At 40.1% G+C, this 23,970-nt stretch overlaps 1 protein-coding gene across 2 annotated transcripts; it reads right to left on the minus strand.

Annotated features, from left to right (window-relative positions):
- Nucleotides 1-13,228: 13,228 nt before the first annotated feature.
- Nucleotides 13,229-18,970, minus strand: LOC113045767 (glucagon family neuropeptides-like). 2 transcript variants are annotated; one of them, XM_026206401.1, is made up of 5 exons: nucleotides 18,582-18,970; nucleotides 18,062-18,166; nucleotides 17,008-17,142; nucleotides 16,437-16,541; nucleotides 13,229-15,916 (listed from the first exon to the last, which is right to left on the minus strand). In XM_026206401.1, the coding sequence occupies exons 2-5, from the start codon at nucleotides 18,163-18,165 to the stop codon at nucleotides 15,733-15,735; spliced, it is 528 nt and encodes a 175-aa protein (XP_026062186.1). In that variant the 5' UTR covers nucleotide 18,166; nucleotides 18,582-18,970; the 3' UTR covers nucleotides 13,229-15,732. The 2 variants fall into 2 exon arrangements, with proteins under 2 accessions (XP_026062186.1, XP_026062187.1); XM_026206402.1 differs by lacking the exon at nucleotides 16,437-16,541 and having other exon boundaries at nucleotides 18,582-18,901.
- Nucleotides 18,971-23,970: the final 5,000 nt, after the last annotated feature.

Here is a 23,970-nt window from a genome sequence, read left to right on the forward strand (position 1 = left end):
TTACTCTCTCTTAATTCTAGCTCTTTGAGTAATTGGTTGACCTTGACCTTTGCCCTGAACATACTGTTGACAGTTATGCTTGACAAGAAGAGATTATTTTTAGAGCTCTTGAATACTAATGTGCCTTCTCTTCTCATTCTCCTGTAAATGAGAAAATAATGACAGGTTGAGTATATTTCCAGTGTATGGATTTAGACTTTCATTCATTATTACAATTTCCTAAGCACAATATCAATATTATTCTGCACAGAAGCAGATGTGATGAGATTAGTGGGTGGGTGGCCAAGAAATGAAAGTTTGGATTATTTCACTCATAAGAGAAATTGAGGACAGATGCTCTGCATGGAAAGGAGTGTCTGCTTCCCTGAAGGAATGCAGAGTCACTTCCCAATCCCCTTTTGTGGGGCCAGTGCGTATTTTACCTCTCATCAAAATCCAGACGCAGACAGTAAAGTTGCCGACATATCTCCAAGCCTTCTGAAACTCCATGAGCCCAGTGTCTTTGGATGTCTCCATTTTTGGCAACCTACCCACAGAGCAGCCTACCTTTATAACTGTCAAAAATAAGCCTTTCTGCAGGAAGATGGCAGTAATGCTCAGCTTATATATGTTGGGGTGGTATCTGGAAAAATAAAAGATGAACTACACCGTTTCATCTTCTACAGCAATAAGTTGCAGACACAGAAGATTTGTCCTTTATGGTAGCTTCTTGAGCGCCAGAGGACTGAATGTTCAGGAAGATGCATGATGGGAAAGTTATACATAGAAAACTGCAAGAAGAAACATTGATCTCTGAGAACTGTATTTTGTGGATGTTTCAGAGCAGGAAAGGGGGAAGTATTTTTCAGCTCAGAGAGGCTCCTTCAAAATATTTTAGTTTTTGCAAATCTATATTGATAAGCTACATGAATTATAAATGATTTTTGATTCTACAGTATCTATCTATCTATCTATCTATCTATCTATCTATCTATCTATCTATCTATCTATTTTTTAAAGAAATTAATACTTATTTTGCCAACGAAGCATTAAATTGATGAAGTCATTTGCAGTACTACAACAGATTTTTATTTCAAATAAATGCTGTTCATTTGACATTAAGAACAATTTTAAGATGTGTCAGAGTTTGCACATAAATACTAAGCAGCATAACTGTTTTCTACAAAAGTAATAATAATATATATAATATATAATAATAATAATAAATGTTTCTTGAGCAGCAAATCAGCATATAAGAATAATTTCTGAAGGATCATGTGACACGAAAGACTGGAGTAATAGCTGCTGCCAGCTTTGCAATAGCATAAATAAATTACATTTGTGAAATATATTAGTATAAATAACATTTATATTAAATTGTAATAATATTTAACATTACTGTATTAGATTATGATACTGATAAAGATTCATTCCCAGACAGTAAGCAGTTTTGGCCCAGAACTGTCCCACATCTGGCCAACGTGAAATCCAAGCGGGCCAAATGTGGTCCAGATCTGGGCCAAAACTGCTTACTGTCTGGGTTAGTACTTCTTAAGATAAACTTAAGATCTACAAAGTGTACTCGATTGTGCTATTTTGGGACACCATGAATATGAACTAAAAAATTTTTTTAACATACTATGTTTATCCATACTATGCACTCAATACTTAGTTGGGGCTCCTTTTGCCTGAATTACTGCTGCAATGCGGCGTGGCATGGAGTCGATCAGTTTGTGGCACTGCTCCGGTGTTGTGAGAACCCAGGTTGCTCTGATAGTGGCCTTCAGCTCTTCTGCATTGTTGGGTCTGGCATATCACATCTTCCTCTTCACAATACCCCATCCCAGACAGCAAGCAGTGTCAGCCCAGAACTGGCCCACATCTAGCCCGTTTGAAATCCATGCGGGCCAAATGTGGGCAAGATCTGGACCGAAATTGCTTTCTGTCTGGGACAGATTTTCTATGGGGTTAAGGTCAGGTGAGTTTGCTGGCCAATTAAGAACAGGGATACCATGGTCCTTAAACCAGGTACCCGTAGCTTTGGCACTGTGTGCAGATCTGCATCTCCATAAAGTTGGTCAGCAGAAGGAAGCATGAAGTGCTCTAAAACTTCTTGGTATACGGCTGTGTTGACGTTGGACCTCAGAAAACACAGTTGTCACGGTAGGAAATCCAGTGTTTCCTCCGTGTCATGTTTTGTTATTGTTTTTGTACTTACGTTGTCTCCATGTGTTCGTTTAGTTGATTGTCATCACCTGGGTGTTGATTGTCTCGCTCCAGCTGATCGTCATCATACCTCTGCTACTTATACTCACCTCGCTCTCTCTCTGTTGTCAGATCCTCTCTTATGTCTCCACGTACAAACTGGATTACCGTCTTCCGTGTTTGTGTGCTGGTTGGATTCGTGTTGTCGTCCGCGTGTCAGTGTTCCGGTCTGTTCCTGGTTCTAACCATTGACCACCTTCACCTGCACCGCTGACTTCACCATCCCACTCTTCGCACGCCACCGTAGACCTTCCTTGCCATTGCCAACACTCTGGACATTCCTTATCAATAAACAACATCTGATTGCCTGCAATTGCTTCCTCCTCTTTTGTCTGTCGTTACAGTAGGATCTGACCATCATGGAAGCAGCAGGCGATCGCTCCCCATCTCATCTCGAAGAATTTCTGCAACGAGCTGTGGGTCGTATGGATCGCCAAGACAAGGCGATAGATGAGATGGGTCGAGCCTTCCAAGCAATGGTGACGAAGGTGTCCGAGCTCGTTCTCCAGACGCAACAACAACAACAATCGTCACCCGCTGCGCCTCCCACGCCACCCACACCGCCGATCGTCTCCGGGGGGATTTCCCAGCCCGATCCACGCCTCCCCATCCCGGAGAAATATGCGGGTGAGCCAGAGTTCTGTCGATCTTTTTTGTCTCATTGTTCTCTGCACTTCGCCCTGCAGCCCCGCACGTTCTACACCGAGGAAATGAAGGTGGCATTCGTCTTATCTCTACTTACGGGAAGGGCTGCCCTCTGGGGGACGGCGGTGTGGGAGAACCAAGACAGCTGCTGTGCCTCGTTCCACGCACTTTCGGAAGAGATGAGACGGGTCTTCGACCGCTCCGCCGCCGGGAGGGAAGCGGCTTGGCTTCTCACGGACCTACGTCAGGGGGAAAGGTCCGTTTCTGACTATTCGATTGAGTTCCGCACCCTGGCGGCGGAGTGTAAGTGGAACGAGGAGGCGCAGTGGGATCACTTCCTGCATGGGTTGGCTGACCGCATCCAACAGGAGATCCGCGCCGTCGAGCTCCCCACTTCTCTCAACAGTCTGATTGACCTAACCATCAGAGTGGAGAATCGACTCGATCAAGCCACCAGACGGAGGGGGAGAGCAGTTCTCACGAACAGACCGGAGGCCCAGTATCAGCGCTCAGATGTTGCGGTCAGCCCACCGGGAGATCTTGAACCCATGCAGGTGGGGCGAGCTCGGCTCTCCCGGGAGGAGAGGATCAGGCGGAGATCCCTGGGACTATGTTTATACTGCGGCAGTCAAGAACATCACATCCAGCGTTGTCCGGTAAAAGACCAAGCCCGATAGTAAGACGGAGGCTACTATCGGGTGGGATCTCTGCCAGAAAGACCTCTTCTACATCGACACTCCTTCCGGTGAGTCTACGGTGGTCCACCCACGCACTCGAGCATCACGCCTTGTTGGATTCTGGGGCAGAGGGTAATTTCATGGACTTCCAGTTCGCGAGTAAGCTCAACATTCCTCTCACCTCCCTCAAACACCCCATTGCACCCTTTGCTCTCAATGGACACAGACTACCAGTCATCACTCAGACCACCTTACCTGTTTCCCTCACCACCTCTGGCAATCATACAGAGGAGATATCATTCTACATTACGGACTCACCTTCATCCCCCATCGTTCTCGGTCACACCTGGCTTCAGAAACACAACCCCAGCATCAATTGGCGCCTTGGATCTGTGGTTAGCTGGAGCGAGGAATGTCATTTGTCTTGTCTTTTGTCTGCTGGTGTTAATGTTTCTGAGTCTGTGTTTCAGGGGGAAGCAGTGGATTTGGCTAGCGTGCCCGCGGAGTACCACGACCTGAAGGAGGTGTTCAGTAAGTCTCGTGCTGATTCTCTTCCTCCTCATCGTCCCTATGACTGTGCGATAGAGTTATTGCCAGGTACTTCTCCGCCTAAGGGCAAGTTATATTCTTTGTCTGTTCCAGAGACGGCGGCCATGGAGAAATATATATCCAGTTCTCTAGCAACGGGGTTTATCCGCCCTTCCTCTTCTCCAGCGGGGGCGGGGTTCTTTTTTGTGGGAAAGAAGGACGGATCCTTGCGACCTTGCATTGACTACCGAGGGCTGAACAACATAACGGTAAAGAATACCTATCCTTTGCCGCTTATGTCTTCAGCTTTTGAGAGGTTGCAGGGAGCGTCCGTTTTCACTAAATTGGACTTACGTAATGCTTATCATTTGGTCCGCATCAGGGAGGGGGATGAGTGGAAGACTGCCTTTAACACCCCTAGAGGCCATTTTGAGTACTGCGTTATGCCGTTCGGGCTAACCAACTCGCCGGCAGTCTTTCAAGCACTCGTTAATGACGTGTTGCGAGACATGGTCGATCTGTTCATATATGTTTACCTGGATGACATATTGATCTTTTCTTCGTCTCTCCAGGAACACGTGCAACACGTACGACGAGTGCTTCTGCGGTTGCTAGAGAATGGATTGTTTGTCAAGGCGGAGAAATGCGTTTTTCATGCACAGTCTGTTTCTTTTCTAGGACACATCATTTCGACTGAGGGTGTTCGCATGGATCCTGAGAAGGTTAAGGCTGTGGTAAATTGGCCATCCCCTGAGTCTCGCAAGGCCCTGCAGAGATTTCTGGGGTTCGCCAATTTTTACCGGCGTTTCATTCGCAATTTCAGCCAACTAGCCGCTCCTCTGACCGCCTTGACCTCCCCTAGTTTGACGTTCAGGTGGTCAGACGCAGCTGAGGCTGCGTTTGCCAAACTGAAAAGCTGCTTTGTTTCAGCTCCCATTCTCGTCACCCCTGATCGCTCACGTCAATTCATAGTGGAGGTCGACGCGTCAGAGGTGGGGGTAGGAGCAGTGTTATCCCAACGCGCATCCTCAGACGGAAAGGTGCATCCGTGCGCGTATTATTCTCACCGTTTATCTCCTGCAGAAGTTAATTATGACATTGGCAATCGAGAGTTGTTGGCAGTCAAACTTGCACTGGAAGAATGGCGTCACTGGCTTGAAGGGTCGGGTGTACCTTTCATTGTATGGACAGACCATAAGAATCTCGAATACATTAGAACCGCCAAAAGACTTAACTCCAGGCAGGCTCGGTGGGCATTGTTTTTCGGTCGTTTCGATTTTACACTTTCTTACCGGCCGGGTTCCAAAAACATCAAACCCGATGCTTTATCCCGTCTTTTTGAGCGTTCCGATCGTACTGCTACTCCCGAGCCCATTTTACCGGGGACCATCATTATCTCCGCGCTCAGATGGGAGGTCGAATCGAAGGTGTTGACCGCCTTAGAAGGGGTAACGCCCCCGGCTCGTTGCCCACCGAACCGATTGTTTGTGCCGGAGGGGTTACGGTCAGACGTTCTCCAGTGGGGTCATTGTTCCAGTGTTGCTTGTCACCCAGGGGTTAGTAGAACTAGATTTCTGGTCAAGCAACGATTTTGGTGGCCTGGTATGGCTCGTGACGTCCACGATTTCGTCTTGGCTTGTTCAGTTTGCGCTATTGGTAAGACTTCCAATCGACCTCCAGATGGGTTACTCTTACCGCTGTCTGTCCCTTCAAGACCCTGGTCCCACATTTCGCTAGATTTTATCACCGCCCTCCCGCCCTCTAAAGGCAATACGGTGATTTTAACCGTAGTGGACCGGTTCTCGAAGGCGACTCATTTTATTCCCTTGCCCAAACTACCTTCAGCCAAGGAAACAGCGGTAGCTGTCATTGACCACGTCTTCCGCATACATGGCCTCCCGACAGACGTGGTTTCTGACAGGGGTCCCCAATTTGTGTCCAAATTTTGGCGAGAGTTTTGTAAATTGTTAGGAGCGACTGTTAGTCTTTCTTCCGGGTTCCATCCCCAGAGCAATGGTCAAACCAAACGAGCCAATCAGGATGTCGAGAGGGTTTTGCGATGTTTGGTTTCCAATAATCCTTCGTCCTGGTGTCAGCAACTCTCAGTTGTGGAGTACGCACACAATTCTTTGCCAGTGTCATCTACGGGCATGTCTCCATTTAAGTGTAGTTTAGGGTACCAACCACCTAATTTTGTCAGTACGGAATCCGAGGTTTCGGTCCCCTCCGCACACGCATTAGTCCAGAGGTGTCACCGCACCTGGACCAGAGCTCGCAGAGCTCTGCTCCAGGCTAGGTCGCGCACCAAGGCTAAGGCCGATCGCCACCGGTCGAAGCCTCCCCGTTACGTCGTCGGTCAAAGAGTGTGGCTTTCTACCCAGAACATTCCTATGCGGTCCGTTTCTAACAAACTTGCTCCCAAATTTATTGGCCCGTTTTCTATTACCAAGATTATTAATCCGGTTACCGTGCGTCTTAGCCTTCCTCCGGCGTACAGGAGGATTCATCCCGTGTTCCACGTCTCCAAAATTAAATCGGTGATTTCTTCCCGTCTTAATCCGCCTGCTCCGGTTCCCCCCCCGCCTCGTCTCGTTAATGGGGAAACCACCTATTTGGTTAATCGTATTCTGGACTCTAGACGGAGGGGACGCGGTTTTCAGTACTTGGTGGATTGGGAAGGTTACGGTCCGGAGGAGAGGAGTTGGGTTCCTGCTCGGGACATATTGGATCACCACCTTATAGATGATTACAATCTACAGGTAAAGCAGGCTGGGAACGTCAGGTGACGTCCTAGGGGAGAGGGTACTGTCACGGTAGGAAATCCAGTGTTTCCTCCGTGTCATGTTTTGTTATTGTTTTTGTACTTACGTTGTCTCCATGTGTTCGTTTAGTTGATTGTCATCACCTGGGTGTTGATTGTCTCGCTCCAGCTGATCGTCATCATACCTCTGCTACTTATACTCACCTCGCTCTCTCTCTGTTGTCAGATCCTCTCTTATGTCTCCACGTACAAACTGGATTACCGTCTTCCGTGTTTGTGTGCTGGTTGGATTCGTGTTGTCGTCCGCGTGTCAGTGTTCCGGTCTGTTCCTGGTTCTAACCATTGACCACCTTCACCTGCACCGCTGACTTCACCATCCCACTCTTCGCACGCCACCGTAGACCTTCCTTGCCATTGCCAACACTCTGGACATTCCTTATCAATAAACAACATCTGATTGCCTGCAATTGCTTCCTCCTCTTTTGTCTGTCGTTACAACAGTAGACCAACACCAGCAGATGACATGGCACCCCAAACCATCACTGACTGTGGAAAATTTACACTGGACCTCAAGAAATGTCGATTGTGTTCCTCTCCTCTCTTCCTCCAGACTTTGGGACCCTGATTTCCAAAGGAAATGCAAAATTTACTTTCATCAGAGAACATAACTTTGGACTACTCAGCAGCAGTCCAGTCCTTTTTGAAACGAGACGTTTCTGACGCTGTCTGATGTTCAAGAGTGGCTTGACACAAGGAATGCGACAGCTGAAACCCATGTCTTGCATATGTCTGTGCATAGTGGTTCTTGAAGCACTGACTCCAGCTGCAGTCCACTCTTTGTGAATCTCCCCCAGATTTTTGAATGGGTTTTGTTTCACAATCCTCTCCAGGGTGAGGTTATCCCTATTGCTTATACACTTTTTTCCTACAACATCTTTTCCTTCCCTTTTACTCTCTATTAAGTTGCTTGGACACAGAGCTCTGTGAACAGCCAGTCTATTTTGCAATGACCTTTTGTGTCTTGCCCTCCTTGTGCAAGGTGTCAATGGTTGTCTTTTGGACAACTGTCAAGTCAGCAGTCTTCCCCATGATTGTGTAGCCTACAGAACTAGATTGAGACCATTTAAAGGCCTTTGCAGGTGTTTTGAGTTAATTAGCTAATTAGAGTGTGGCACCAGGTGTCTTCATTATTGAACCTTTTCACATTATTCTAATTTTATGATATACTGAATTTAGGATTTTCCTTAGTTGTCAGTTATAATCATCAAAATTAAAAGAAATAAACATTTGAAATATATCAGTATGTGTGTAATGAATAAATATACAAGTTTCACTTTTTGAATGGAATTAGTGAGATAAATCTACTTTTTGATGATATTCTAATTATATGACCAGCACCTGTATTAAGTACAAAACTAGTGTGTGAAAATAAAGCACTTTAAGTATATATGGAAGTGTACTTTTTTTTTTTTTTTACCTGAGGAAAGAGATAATTTTGCACAGATAATTTTAAATGGATGTCAATGGGGAAAATGCATGTTGATGCCAGATGGTGTAATTCCAACATTTACCAGTAGGGTAAATCCTAAGCAGGAAAAATATGACCCCTCAGTTCAGCTCCAGTAAAGTGACAGAGTTCAACACCATGGACAGCACCACAGGCTGCATCCTTTTCTTCTTTTCTCTGCTTCTTAGACAAGGAGTTTTTTTCAAACAGCACCGCAGAGCTAAGCAGTTAACACCTACCATGAGGCGAAAAACAACTGCAAATGTAAAAAGTGTGACTCATCTGTGGTCTCTAAACATAGGACCACACACTGGTAAACTCAGTCTGTTGTTTCAGGTAAGCTAGGAGCTCCTGCCACTCACTGTTTTGACGTCTGGTTCTTCCCTACAGGCTTTAGTTTTCCCCTGTTCCTCCCTGTTTGATTCTTGCTCGGTATCCGTCAAACCCCTGTGGCTTAGCAACACTGTATTTCCTGGTATCATCAACAAATACACACAAGCATTGCTCTGGCCCTATGCATCAAAGCTACTAATACCACAGCAAGTCATTCACACTTAATGAACATAATGTACTGCTTGATAAAAAGGAGAGAAATCCACACTAAGTGCTTCCTTTTGAAGATAAACATTGCGTTTAGGGATGATCACCAGTCAGTGTCAGTGTGAGTTACGTCTCAGTGCTCTCTCTGCTGTGTAAGTGCCCCTGATTCCCTTGAGGAAGGCAGTGTGCCATAGCCAGCTTTGTGCTCTTTGGCAGTTTTGACAGCCACACTGGCTCATGAAGAGGGGCTATTGGAACACTAAACTGGTTTGCTTCAGGCCAGGGTGGAGGAATACCGGCCCCTTGGCCTTTTAACAGACACTACTGAATGATTCATAGTAGTGGGGTGGTTGTATCATCTTGAGGTAATGTTTCACAGAGTGACTTGCAGGGGTGTCGATTTTCTAGTGTCTTCCGTCTGACCCTCAAACCGTGGGGGAAAGCTGGGTAAAACATCGATTTTGAAATTAATCGTGATCTTTATTTGATTACTATATCCCTTCTTAAAAACTCAATAGCGAGATTTTACCCTTTTTTCTACAGCTTTTTAGCAGTGGGCACCAAACCAGCAGTCTCATAGAAGTAGTATTTTGTATGAGTTTGCAGTCCGTATTGCTTTTTCAGTGCGTCAAAAACATACAACGCAAGCACTTTAATTAAGTTAATGAATAAATTAATCTTCTGAGCTGATCCTTTTTAGTGAATCAAAAACATAGAGTGCTATCAGAGTAGTCTAAATTCACAAACAAATTACTCTTGAGTTGAACCTCCTGAAGAATCAAAACAAGCTAAATAAACAAGTGGTGTAGTCTTATTCATGAAAAGTGTTCATTCTTCACAATGAATCAAAACATACAGTGCAATCACTGTTCTTCAATTAATAAATAAAAAAAAAGTATTAAGAGTCTCTTAAAAATCAGTTGTTTTAATGAATGATTCAAAATGACTCACAAACTCAAATTAACCTTGTTATTTTTGCCATCTGTGAACAGTTTGGTAAATTTTAAAATACATATAAAAGAACCTAAGCAAGTAACTAATAAATGAATAAACAATTTGTCTGAAATATTTTGATTTATACCTGTTGTGTAGATTCATGTCTTTTCTATACTCTTCAATTTATAATTTCATAATCGATTAATCATTTTGTATTTTTTATAATTACAGTTTCATACAACAAATGAAATGTAATCTTTACTTCAGTAACTCACGGAGCACTTTTAATTGTGTTGATTATTAAATATAGAGGTTTATATAGTTTAGGCCCTGTTGCTAATTACTTTTTTTTATACATATTAAACAGCTATATTTATTTTAATGTACCAAGTTATGAGGTTCCCTGCATATTTTTCAGCCTGAACTCATGTTTATCCATGTAAGTAAAATGGACATTTTTACAGAAAAATGCACAAATGAAATAGAAACAGAATTGAATCAGGAAATCTGTATCAGTACTCAGCAGCTATATATAACAACAATTTATCTGTACTTAAAATAAAGCAAGAGTCCTATAAAAATAAAGCTGTCTAAGGCTCCAGCCCCCCACCTCCTCAGTCACCAAGGCCACAGATTCACCTTTGACATATTGTTGTGTGACTGCAAATTACTCCCTAAGGGAGTGTGTTCATGTACACACACACACACATGCATAAGTCACATCTCACATGTGGACACACAATAGAAAGGAGTACTGTGAGCTGGGGGTGGGTGCCAATCTCAGTGAAGTCCCCCTCTTGGAAAACCCCCACTTCACACCCATCTACCCGGCATCCTCTGCACCTCAGGTATGGTGTAAAGGGGCTGCGGCGCACAACAAGTACATGGCTAAGATGGAGTCTCCCAGCATGATTCCTTATTGGCTGCTGTTTTCACAGCTTTAATTGAAGGAAGGAGGGCTCTGTTGCTTTATTCAATGCCCTTAGACAAATAGTCTTTCCTTGGAGGAGTGGAAGCTAAACCAAGAAATCTACGTATCTACATATCTATGTACCTATGCATCCATCCATGGAAAATGTAATGCCATTTGAGGAAAAACATTAAGTTCTTCCATAAATATTAACTGGCTTTTATATTGTCAATCTGCAAGTAAATTGTAAAAATATTATTTGGAAAAGAAATACCTTTTGTGATCTTGAAAGCACATTTAAGATCAAAACAATATATTTAAACTTCAAACATTTGGGATTGGTAAGATTTGTAAATGTTTTTAAAGTGTCTTATGCTCACTAAGGCTGTATTTATTTTATCTGAAAATACAGTAAAAACTGAAATATTGTGAAATATTATCATGGTTTAATATAATATATAATATAATAATTATATAATATAATATATATATGCTTAATATATTTTAAAATGTAATTTCATTCCTTTGATGGCAAAGCTTAATTTACAGCAGATATTGCTATAGCCAACAGTCTGACAATATTGCTTAAAAATAATTCTAAAATGCTGATTTGGTGTCAAAAACCTTTTCTTTATGTTGTTATCAATGTAAATAGCAGTGTTGCTTAATATTTTGAGGAAACTTTAATAAATCTTATCCATTGTTAGATTAACAGAATGTTCAAAAGAATAGCATTTATTTTTATTCTAAAATGCATAGCCCACTTTGAAAACCCTTGGTCTATGGTATTTCACAGAAAATATGAATAGCCACAGCAAAGTCCCTTAAAGTTTTCTTTGAGCTGCCATCAAATACCATGTGTGTACACATGCTGACCTACAGATATACAGTCCTTTGTGTCCTGTTGCTCAGCAACACTTCCCTGATTAAGTTAGTTGGCTATGGGTGCAAGGATCTGCCTTCTGAATGGACCACAGGATCAGATCACACTAATGGATCTGCAGCCACACCCTCAGCTTCGGTCCCGTGGGTCGAGTTCCCTTCCCAGCCTTTGTCTCTTAGTCAGAGAGAATGTGTACCAGGACAACACTACTATACAATAGGGACGTCTATTTTTATACATGGTAGCTTGAAAGCGATCATGGAAAACTCCTACTGTTGAATGCAGAAATGTCCTGGGAAGACTTATGGAACACTGAAGAGTTTTCTTGAGTGTTGTTTGTTCCACCCACTGGAATGTGTTCAGTTTTATTGTGAAGCTCTTTTAGGCTTGTACTTGAATACATGGTGCATTGTTAAAATATTCATTTTATATTGTTTAGTAAGTAATGTTTACATCATCATCTAGCCGGCTTAGAAGCGATTCCATTACCACTTGTCTCCAGGCTCCCTTTAAGGAAGAGTTTCAATGGCTTTTTACCAGTGCTATACAGTGCTTTGGACATTATGAAATAAACATCATGTGACACTTTGCCCACTCTGACCATACTTCTGAAAAAGATTGACTGAAGGTCTCATCCCAGAAGGAAACATGACTTGTGGATGGCTGGAAGGCAGGAAAGATGAATGACAGAAGATATGTGAGGAGCTATAGAGTCAAGTGTGTCATGAGGTCTCTACTGGCTCAGACAGAGCTATCTCGTCCTAAAAACATGCTTTTCTTCCAGCATGAACTGAAGTTCGCTTTTGTTGAAGGTGCACCACACCAAAAAATTATCCCTTATATTTATGCTTTTGCATTGAATGTGTAAGTGTATCCCATATTTAAATAGTACTTTTGAAGCTTTGTTTTGTTTTGTTTTTGCTTCCAAGATTGATCTTTTTGGACCATTTTTATTTTTACTTCTGAAGTTTGATTGTACTGGACTGTGACATTATGTCTGTTTCATTTTATAACTTGCAGTCCAGAGCAAAGAAGCTTTTGACTTACCTCTGTAGTTGACTGGGACATCCAGAAACAGATCATGTGCAAATTATATGTATCTTCAGCATCTTGAGTCACCTTTATTGCTGGACAACACAGAATGTGTGTGATCTTCCACCACCACTGTTGGGTTATGCATATGTGGTTAAATAGCTGTTCATTTATTTCAGATATTTCTTTGTTTACAGTATGAGTACATATATGTATGTGTGCGTATGTGTCTTGCTGTCAGTGCTGAAGTGGGCGTTTCGTTGAGGGTCACTCTTGATCTAATCGCCTGGGATCACTGACGGGATGTTAATGTTCTGATTGTTGTGAGTAGAAATTAAAACCATCACAACCACTCAGCTCACCCACAGTGATATTTGGAGATCTGAATTATACTGATTACACATCTTGAACAGCAGTGGGTTTTGGTCTATCATTAGTGTCACAGCGTGAGCCTTCCCCGTGTGCTTGTGTGAATAAAAGTAGCCGGACAGAGAAACACACAAACTGTGCGTTCACACGGGCTATGGTGGAACGTTCCAAAGATTAGACATGGATTAGAAATTGTGTTGTTTACAAAAATTTATTCATACAAATCTTACAACACTTTTTAACATTTAAAAATGTCACCCCCTAAGGAGTTATATGTGTTAATATAGGATGATGTCACTTGCTAATATTCACTTGTCACATATATAATGTTTCAGGTATAGATAAAACGTTCACATTAAGGCTTTCGGCGCTTTCAGAAATGTACACAACAGGCTGTGCTGTGGCCTGGGTTTCATCAGGTTTTTCGCTCGCTGTCAAAAAACCCTCAAGCTATGCAACAAGAAACAACACAAAACCTAGCTAGGCTAGCTTCATGGACCTTGAGCTACAATGAGTAGAGCTAAACAGAAACACGTGCTTGCCACATTTACACACATTCATCAGCTTAAACAATCCAGACAATTAACACTTTTACCATGTACACCACTTCAGTAATAGATTTGATCACAATATATGCTGGCCATGCTTTTCAGCTCTAATTAAAGAATTAGGTTTGAAACCAGGTTTCGAAAAGAAAAGGAGAGGGAAAAGTAAAGATGGAGTTTGTGAAATGGAACCTAATAGTTTGCAGCATCGTAGGGCCACTAAAATTGCCATCCGTGATAAGTGGCGATTTTTTTATCATAAGTTGTCACAAGGCACCTAAGCCAAAACCCATATCATCTTTCATAACATCATTATGTTCATGCACGCATTCACTCGCCCACCCACCTCCCGCCCTTCCTACACGCACACGGCACACACACACCTCGCATAACACTCTCAGAGACGCATCCATACTCACATAAAGCCTGGGGGACAATGCCAAATTGAAGAAAGATTGATTTTGTGCCTGGGACAGCGGTTTACATATTGAATTAGTGGATGAATAAGACCTGATTTACATATCAGGAGAAATATACTGAATTCAATACAGGCTTAACCAAAATATATGGCGAAAAAAATCATATAGATGATTAAACATATAGATGAAAAACAATAGATGATGTTGCAGTGCATCCCTCCCTAAGGATAATGGGTGTACCTTATCTATACATACAAGAAAAAGGCTATCTTCAACATGCACTAGCACTATCTGCCAATAAGGGTGATGAATATGACAGTGGTCACTTTGAAGTTCACACGGACCTCCCCCTTCGCTCTCGCTGGCCTCACATTCCCTCAGTCATCAGCAGCAATTACAGATAGGTATTAATACAACTGATTTTTTCTAGATCTATGATGAGCTGATGAATGAAACCATTATGCATACTTTGTCCTATCTGAATTAAGGAGCGATCGCATTACTGAAGAAGTTTTCACGATTAAGTCATGGACCTGAAGGGACCATCCACCACATTCATCTCTTAACTGAATTTTAAAATAGGGGTGGCATCAGATGATCATTATCTCATGACTTGCTATTCAATACTGGTTTAGTCTGACTGCAGATAGCACATAACAAAGCATTCACAGCTTAAGGCATGTGAAATGACGCAAAGCCACCCACATAGGCTTCGAATACATGCAAAGAAATCAGCGAGAGACCAACACGCCGATTCCACAACACATTTTAGGTGGAGCATGCATTTGAATATAAGGACTTCTTCGATCTGATTCAGGGTTTTTTTTTTCTCTGTTTCCTCAGAGGCGGATCTGATGTGGGGACCAATACAATGAGCATGGAAACATTGAGTGAATGGGAAACAAAGAAATGCAAAGGACATGCATGTATACATTTTAAGTATACCAAGCACTCGGATGAAGAAAAAAACAGTAGAAAGATAATCCAACAAGGAAAAAAAAACATGTAATTCAATACTACTCTAGTGTCATTTTTCCCAGTCAGGCATACTGGTCACTGACTCCAATCACATATACAGACAGGACAATCACATTCCATCTGGAGAAGACTGGTGATTTGAAGTACAGTTCACAAATGAGTGGGCTAAGAAAGAGGGAACCGTGCCAGCTCCTATATATCCCTCTCCCATTCCCCCTCTTTAGGGGGAGTCACAACCATTGAAACAGCCCTGTACTTTACAGAGTATGTTGGATACATCCCTGGGCAGACTTTGGATAAAATAAGACTCTATTCTTTCAGCAGATTACAAAAATAAGTATAACATTCAGAACTTTGATTGTCTTTTTAAAATCTATTTATTTTCTGCATATGATGATGAATTTGAAAAGATATCAGGCGCAATAACGTTCAAGGTGCACAATTTTTTTTTTCTTCTTCTCTTTTTTTTTTCTTCTTCTGATAGTTTTTGTTCTCTTTTGTTTTTAACATATATAGCTATATACATGAAACTGAACGGTTGGTCCACAAAGTATAACTGTGCGGTTTCAAGTGCTTTTGTACAAAAAGAAAAACAATGTTATTAGTAAAATATTCATTTTAATGGCTTTACTTCATACATAAATACATGTTTAAAGAACACAGGCGCGATCCACTGACTGATCAGTTATATCAGAATGACGTTGATCTTAGAACTGAATGTACACATGGAGGGGCATTTGGGGGCAGTTTTGTCAGCGCTACAAATAAGCAAATCGACGTCCTTTGTTTTTAATTCGCTGTCTGTACCTTCTTCCCAGGACGGCTGCTAAATACTTCTTGACGGCCATCTGTTTTCGGTAGCGACTGTAAATGTCGGTGAAGATCCCATCCGAATGCCTTTTTGATAAGGTTTCCGATTCGTCCTCCTCGCTGCTTCCTCCGCTGCAAATATAGATGAACTGTTATTAGGCCACCGGCTGGCACAGAAAATGTGTTAACAGGTTTCAGTACAGCATAAACGCTCTTGGTGAACCAAACTGATTTTTTATTCCATTGTTCAATAATAAATAATTAAGAGATTTTTTTTTCGTTAGCATTACAACGAATTATTGTAGAAATCGAAAGAAGATCCAGCAGACAAGCCTCATAAATGATGCATGTTGGAATTTAAATGTAGGCTATTCTGATGCATGGCCTCTCGGCATTATTTCTCTAACAATATAGCCTACAACATTTTCGTTTTGGCACAAGCAATTAATATCACTTTTCATTTATCGGGTTTCATCTACGAATAGTTGCCCATGAAATTCCACGCCCATGCGAGCCCACAGACAAAGACACAAGAAGTCGGGGGGAAAAAAATAAAAAGAGTCAAGACAGGACAATGAGAAATCACCTCCACTGAAATCAAAAGGGGGAAAACAAAGATGACGGCAGGTAAACGCTTAAAAAATGCCCTTACCCTACGCGAACTGCCATCAGAGAATGCAGATATTTTCGTGCTGATAACTGAACCAGGATGTCCCTCAAGGCTCTATCTAATAATCCATCTGCATGCCTTTCCGTTCTGAGATAAAACGCCAAACACATAATATCAGTGATGAAATACCACAGAACACGTTTGTTGCAAAGTAATCAGCCCTGATTTGGTTGTATTCTTCTCTCGGCTAAACGCGTAATACGGTTAATACGGTTACTTTCGATTCCCCTAGTAAATCCTGCAATCGATCCGTCTCTCTCTCTCTCTCTCTCTCTCTCTCTCTCGCTCTATCTATCTATCTATCTATCTATCTAGCTATCTATCTATCTATCTATCTATCTATCTATCTATCTATCTATCTGTCTATCTGTCTGTCTGTCTGTCTGTCTGTCTTAAATAGTCACTTGATGCAAAAATCAACAGCAACAATAACAGAAAAAAGCAAAGGAAAAAAGCTAGAAAACAAAAGGAACATACATAGCGGAACAACAAACTAAACATAATGACATTGATTCGCATATGACATACAGTCATGTGCTGTGAAATAAAGTACCTTTTCTCTGGCGGGTAGTATAACGTGTATAGGTCATCTGTGAGAGAGGGAGGACTTCGTATAGCAATTTGATCAGTCCCAAAAGCCAGGTCGCTTAACGAGTTTCCGTCTTCGTCAAACACATTGTTGTCTAGTCTGGGGAAAAAAATGATTGATGCATTTATTAAAACACAATTTAATCACCGGAGTTATATGGTGTCGATAAAAAAAACAGCGCTTGAAAGAAAGTCTAAATAAATCGCTAAATTAATTCTGCCGTTAATTATAGGCTACAGTTGTTTTGCGAACAAAATAAATAAAATGGGGTACACTGTGAGATGATAAATGCGTCATGCCCGAAGCAGGTTCGTGAATCGAATTGATTTTTAAATAAACTGAATAAACTTTTTTTTAGGGCAAATGGGACTATAATAGGTTAATCTTATTTCTAAGCGTTTCTTCGCAGTTTTTAAAAAATCTTATTATAATGAAGCTTATATTTGGCCATATGTGCTCAATAATGAGATTTGATGGTGACTTGTGGAACGTAACCGAATATAACTGACATTGTAATCTTATAATCATCAGTAAATTAACACAACAAAGGGTCCTGCACTGAGCATCTCATTCGTTTTTTCTTCGGTTTGTACAGTGACGCCACTGTACCGTCATCTTATACGGGCCACCCGTTACATTCATTGGTTTCTCATTTTCATACAAGCTACACTGCATCTGCCTGTCCCGATGGAGAAATTCCTTCTTAGCGATACCAACGCCCTCCCACATTGCGCTTGCACTGTAGCCTTGCGTAAACACTCGGGGGGGGAAATCTCGTTGGGCTGTTACTGTTTGAAGGCTACAGAATAATACAACAAAGCCAATCCTTTTCCCACTCCATAAATTTGGTACTCCAAAAAAAAAAAAAAAAAAAAAAAAGATCAAATCATTATGCGCTTCGACAAGATGATTAAATTCTAGCCCGTTTAGACTGTAAAATAAAGCTCGTCGCAGAATATAGTTCGTTTCAACATGAAAGAAAACCCCAAAAACGTTGAGCAGAAAAGCTTATACATACCTTATATTGGGAAAAGTCATCCCAATAGGCGTGCAGAAGGCGCTGTAGTGCATTATGATTCCGTAGATGAGCAAAGCTAAAGTCGCTTTACTAGATCTGGCCATGCTGTAAAGACAGAAGAAAGTTCAATAAATAACTTAAACATATAAAACACTTGCCCCGATACAGTCCCGGTAGCCTCAATTTAAAAATGCATCGGACGCCTGGGTAGGGCTGTATTAGGCAATATTCGATACAAGTAATGCGCAAATAACTTTTGATAAGAACGCCTCTGGAATCCAGAAAGGCAAACCAGAAGCTGGTTTTTACTTTTTTAATCGTATTTCCCGCTCATGAGATGATATTTGAAAAGTTTAAAGAATGCCATGCATGCGCATCAGAATCCTTCTCCCGATGAGGCAAACGATAAAACCGGTAGATAATCTTTAGAAAAGGAAAATCCAGTTGCCTGAGCGTCTTCGTATCATATAATTCCTTGGTTTAAACCGAATAAAAACGTCTTTGCCGGATTTTAACCTACCTATTGCAGAGTAGGTAGATAGAAATGCAGTTGGATGCGACTCGGGTGCGGCTGTGATTGTGTGAGAGAGATAGAGATCTTCCTCACAGCACCTCTTCCCTGAAGCGCCACCGTCCTTTGCTTATGTGCTCGTCGGTTCAACCCCTGCACTTTTATACAATAATCAATATAAACAAAATCACTTTTCCAAACAAAACTTCGGTGAAATCAGCAGAACTCGTTTGTCTACATATCCTTTTGCAAAACTTTTTCTGCTGTGCTCCGATTACCTCGGATTTTTATCCATGAATAGGGAGCCTTGCCTTTTTTTCAATAAGTCACATTAAGTATGCCACAGACGTCATCAACCCTTCCTCCCGGGATATAATAGTACAGTTCCTTCCTCATCGATGAACGAGTCACACACATGCACCTCAAATGGAACTTTCCTCTAAACGTAATTTCAGGAGAAAGAACAATTTGCAACTTTTTTTCAACTTGACAATGACAACGTGACTGCCAATTAGGCTCACCAGTCCGTGGAATGTCTCGAGGTCCCAAACCACATCAGTCACTCCATACAAACACTCACGCACTGTCGGACTGAGCAATGATGGGACAATAGAGGGTGGACACGACAACAAAAAGAGCTAAGTTCAAATACGCCACATTTGTCACAGGGTCACAAGCTGAGCGCTGTCCAGCAGTGGAGTGCTGAAATTTCATTGTGAATAAAATAGCGCACACTTTCTTTTTTTTTTTTTTCTTCTTCTTCTTTTTTTATTTATTTTTTTATTAACATGCGCTATATGTATACTGCGCAATATTTATATTTATACTATATTTAAATATGTCTATCTATTTGTCTATTTATTTATTTTTATTTATATGCATTTATGTATCTTTTTTTACTAACACAATCAATAAAAGACATATTAGTCTATTTTAGTCTCCTATGCGTCATGGCCTTTCTTTGGTGAGCGGAAATTACTGCGTCTGAATTTTTTTAGAATGATAAACCCACCTAGCTAGGTTCCACTTGCAACTTCAATATAAACTCTCGTTATTTTTTGTTATATCACTCACAAAAGCAAAAAGTTATTAAGGTTTTTTTTCTTTGAGCCTACTAGATCCCTGATGCATTTACTGGCTTGTCCACACACAAATGACGAAGTCTTGGGTCGTGCACCACGGATGGATTTGCTATGAATTAATTAATGATTACGATTAGTGAACTCTGACGTCATATGACGATACTATAAGTCACCGCTTCGTATGCATGTATACTCACTCATTCTGTACACAGAGCGTGATTTTGTTGAACAATGAATCCGCGCCTTGGTTATCTATCACCTCAGGTCCGTTCTTACCTCAATACTACCCCCATGTGTTTCAGATTTGAAATTACATATGCAAACGTTGCTTGGTTTAAGAGGTGCACGGTCACCTGTAAGCGTCTTGAAGACTTTATTTTTAAGATATTTTTTGTTAGACTTTTGTAAATAAACTAGGCTGTATTTAAACCGTTTCATCCAAACGTTGGTGTGCTAAAACACTAGTCAAATTTAAATCTAGAACTTAAAAACTCATCTGTTTAGCTGTGCATTTATTGAATGAGCACTGTGCAATGTCCGAACTGATTGCACTAGCATATATTTTCACTGCTTTTTTTTAATGTAAAATCATTTTCTAACTGTTTTAAATTCATTTTAAAGGAGTACATTTTTTTCATAATTTTAAAAGTTGTAAAATTGCTTGTTGTATTCTTGTTACTTTATTTTATGTAAAGCACTTTGAATTACCATTGTGTACGAAATGTGCTATATAAATAAACTTGCCTTGCCTTGCCTTCTGTATTGCTCGGGAACGTTCTGTTGCTATAGTTACCAGACAACTAATGTTCGCGAGACTTTAACTTTTGTGATACCAGAAAGTTTTTTGAAAACACTGTACAAAGTTGTTCTTTACTGAAACTTTGTTGAAATGTAGCTATAAATTGTATGACCTATACTTGCATAATAGTACATAAATAGTAGCCTACACATAATTTTACTTCGTTTGGGTTTGGTTGAATTAAATTGGGGGTTAGGCTACTCAATATAACTCACAGCATCATGAATCGCGTTTTAAATTGCTTTTCACCTGTTCATTTGGCCACCCAAGTTACAGCATTCATTCATTCAATCATTCATTCTTTTGTGTAATTATGTAGGCCTATGCAGCATGCATATCAGTAGCCCTATTTTTTTCAGAATTAATTCATAATAAAATAAATGTGTTCTTGATTCACAAACCCATACTCGCCGTAAAAAGAGACAAACACAAAACTTCTGTAAATTAAGCAAATGAGCAAACTGGAAAACGTGCTATTACTGACTGTGTATGAGTCAAGAGAAGGAATTATTTACAGTAAAGCTATTAAGTTGTTTCCTCTGGGTATCTTGCTGTAACCAATGAGATTAAGGTACATTTGTCAACTTGAGTGCAAGTATTGATGTCCCTAATTACAGCGGGAGGAAGTTGTTGTTTCGTCACACATTTGTCTCCTGTGTCACTACATATTGTGGTACTTTAAATTTCCAGCTGGTGGTTTATGGTTTCCCTTGTGGATGAACATGACCTCTCTATGACGCATATATAAACATGCATACAGCATACAAAAACCTCACTTAAAATGGCTTGAAAATTGAAAACATAAATTTTTAATTTTGGAAGTTGCTAACTACATATACATATATTTTACAAATCTGATGCATAATATATCATTAGACTATTATTCAGTTTCTTCAGGTGTTATAGTACAGTAAACTGTAGTGTGATCAAACTATATGGGCCTGCCAACTCTTTTATTCAAGAGTTATTGTCTTGAATTTATTGTATTTATTTCATCTCTAATCTTATGGTATTTGCAATAAATATGTGACCCCAAGGCCGCAATACCAGTCTTAAGTCACATGGGTATATTTGTAGGCAACAATGTATGTTCCAATAAACAGAAAGCAATGGAAAGCTTATTTATTCAGCTTTCAGATGATGTATAAATCTATATATATAAATGTAAAAAAATATTGTGTAATTATATATATTGCAATACAAAAAATGCAACGATACATATAATGGATAGTGACAATATGTATATTGGTCCTAGTTTACCTAAAATAAAAGTTTAAATAACAAATATAGTAACGGCACAACAAATACAGGAAACTCAGAAGGTCACACATTTGAGCTTTCATGTTTTATTATTTATATAAATAAATTAACAATGAATTATTTAATTTAATTATTTAAATTATTTTATTTAGAACAGCCTACATATTATGTCATGGACATAGTGTAAGTATCTGTGTCTAATATAATACATTTTTAGCTAAGCTGAATCATGAATATTTTGAATATTTTTGGTGTCAGCACTGCCTTCCCTGCATGTGCATGGGGGAAAAGGACCAAGTTCTTGCCTTTAACTCCACCCCTGATGTAATACCAAATTTTGTATTTTAATGACCAGAACTTTTTTTTTAAACTGTTCACCATATGTGTTAGAAGTATTAATTTTAAACATGCCATTTTAACTTTTTTTTTTGCTTTATTCTAAATAGTATAATGGGAGTATGGGCCAGATTAACATAAGGACAAAGTGGGGCTGAAGCATGGATTGAAGGGGTCCGACGTGATTGGCTGTGGAGGAAAAAAAAACGTTTACCTAGAATTGATTGGCCATTGGGAGCACCCAAGCGTTCCCAGGTGTGCCGATTGTTGAAAACCTACCACGCACTTGCATATTACAGTGGTGTAGCGAGTCAGCCCCTGGCCCATGTGCAAAAAAATGTAAAGTCCATTAATTATTTGTAGCATGCAAGCCACTCAAAAATGACCTTTTGCTTTGTTAGCATACTACAGAGTCTCAGGCTTTTGTCAGTTTGTATGATACATTTCAAACAATAAACATATTTTTACACTCTTTAATTTGTATTGAGATATTTTGCCTAATTTCAAGCTGCATTTGACTCAATTATATTTTCCCCTTTAATATTTGCAGCACGGAATAAACATGAATGTTTGAATGCATGTTGAAAAAAATCAGAACAATTTAATATAAATGTCTCATGAATCAATCAATCAGAGTTTCAAAAAAAAAGTAAAAAGAATGACGGATACCACAGACTTTTTTTCCTTTCCTTTTTTTTTTTGAGGAGTAGGCCTTTGGTGGAATTTTCACATTAACTTCACGCCATGTAACATTATGTTATTATGGTCATTTTGACTTTTACATATTTGACATATAATGATGTTAAGCTTATTTATTTAGTTATTTTTTAATGAGGCACAAAAATGCTGCCATATAGGCTATAGTGAAAGCAAACGCATTTGGCACAGCGGCCCAAATAAATAAATAATAAATAGTGAAGGATAACGTATTTGAATTATTAGTCAATGTTGTAAAAATGAATTTGATGAACCTGACTTGCCATCTCCTCATTGGACATGCCTTTATAGAGAAATGCATATTTACAGATTACGTAATGAAAGTTTGTTTTAAAATAATAATTTAAAGCATTTTATAGATATATTTATCATGTCAGTGAAGGGTTCCTGCTCAAGACCAAGTCAACAGAAAGGGCATCCTGATTTTTCTTTATTTTTTATATATAAGTGCACACACAATTCAAGTAGACCCTTTGCAGTTCCGAATGATGTATGTTCTTATATTTATGAGCAAAAATTATGGTGCATTTTTAAGTTTCCACTGTTATTTTAAATATATATATATATATATATATATATATATATATTTTTTTTTTTTTTTTTTTTTTAATGCAAGTGATCGCACTGGCACCTCCATGACCTGCAAAGTGCGCTTTACCTTCCGCTCTCCAGAAAATTATTGGATATGCGCCTATAACGTTTAAATTAATACTGTGAAATGCATGAAGTGTTTATGTCTATTTATTTTTGCTTGAATTAACAAACATAAAAATGTTTCAAACATATTTCTAAATTAAATTAATAGCCAAAAGAAAAAAAAAGAAATATGAGCACTTTGCCATTACAAACCAAAACTGAACTATTTAATAGCTGTGTAATGCGGAAGAGAGAGAACAGAAAGACACAGGATCCAGTCGGACTCAGAGAGAGAAATTTCATAAGCTGTTGGACAAGAGCCAGGCCCATGCAGGGCTCTTTTCATTCCCTCGTTTCAATTAAAAGTTCCCCCCAGCTCAGCAGGCCCCCAAACTGACTGGGCCCATATGCACCTGGATACCCAGAAGCTACGCCACCGGCTGTTATTAAAGGCAAAACATACATGTAGCCTACATTAGCTCTTGACACACAGCACACAAGAAAGATTAATCCTTCCAGTGTCTGCGCTATTTAAGTCCAAAAGATATGAACGATAAAAAAATGTATT

This window comes from Carassius auratus, chromosome 27 (assembly GCF_003368295.1).
Source record: "Carassius auratus strain Wakin chromosome 27, ASM336829v1, whole genome shotgun sequence".
Classification (NCBI taxonomy): Eukaryota; Metazoa; Chordata; class Actinopteri; order Cypriniformes; family Cyprinidae; genus Carassius; species Carassius auratus.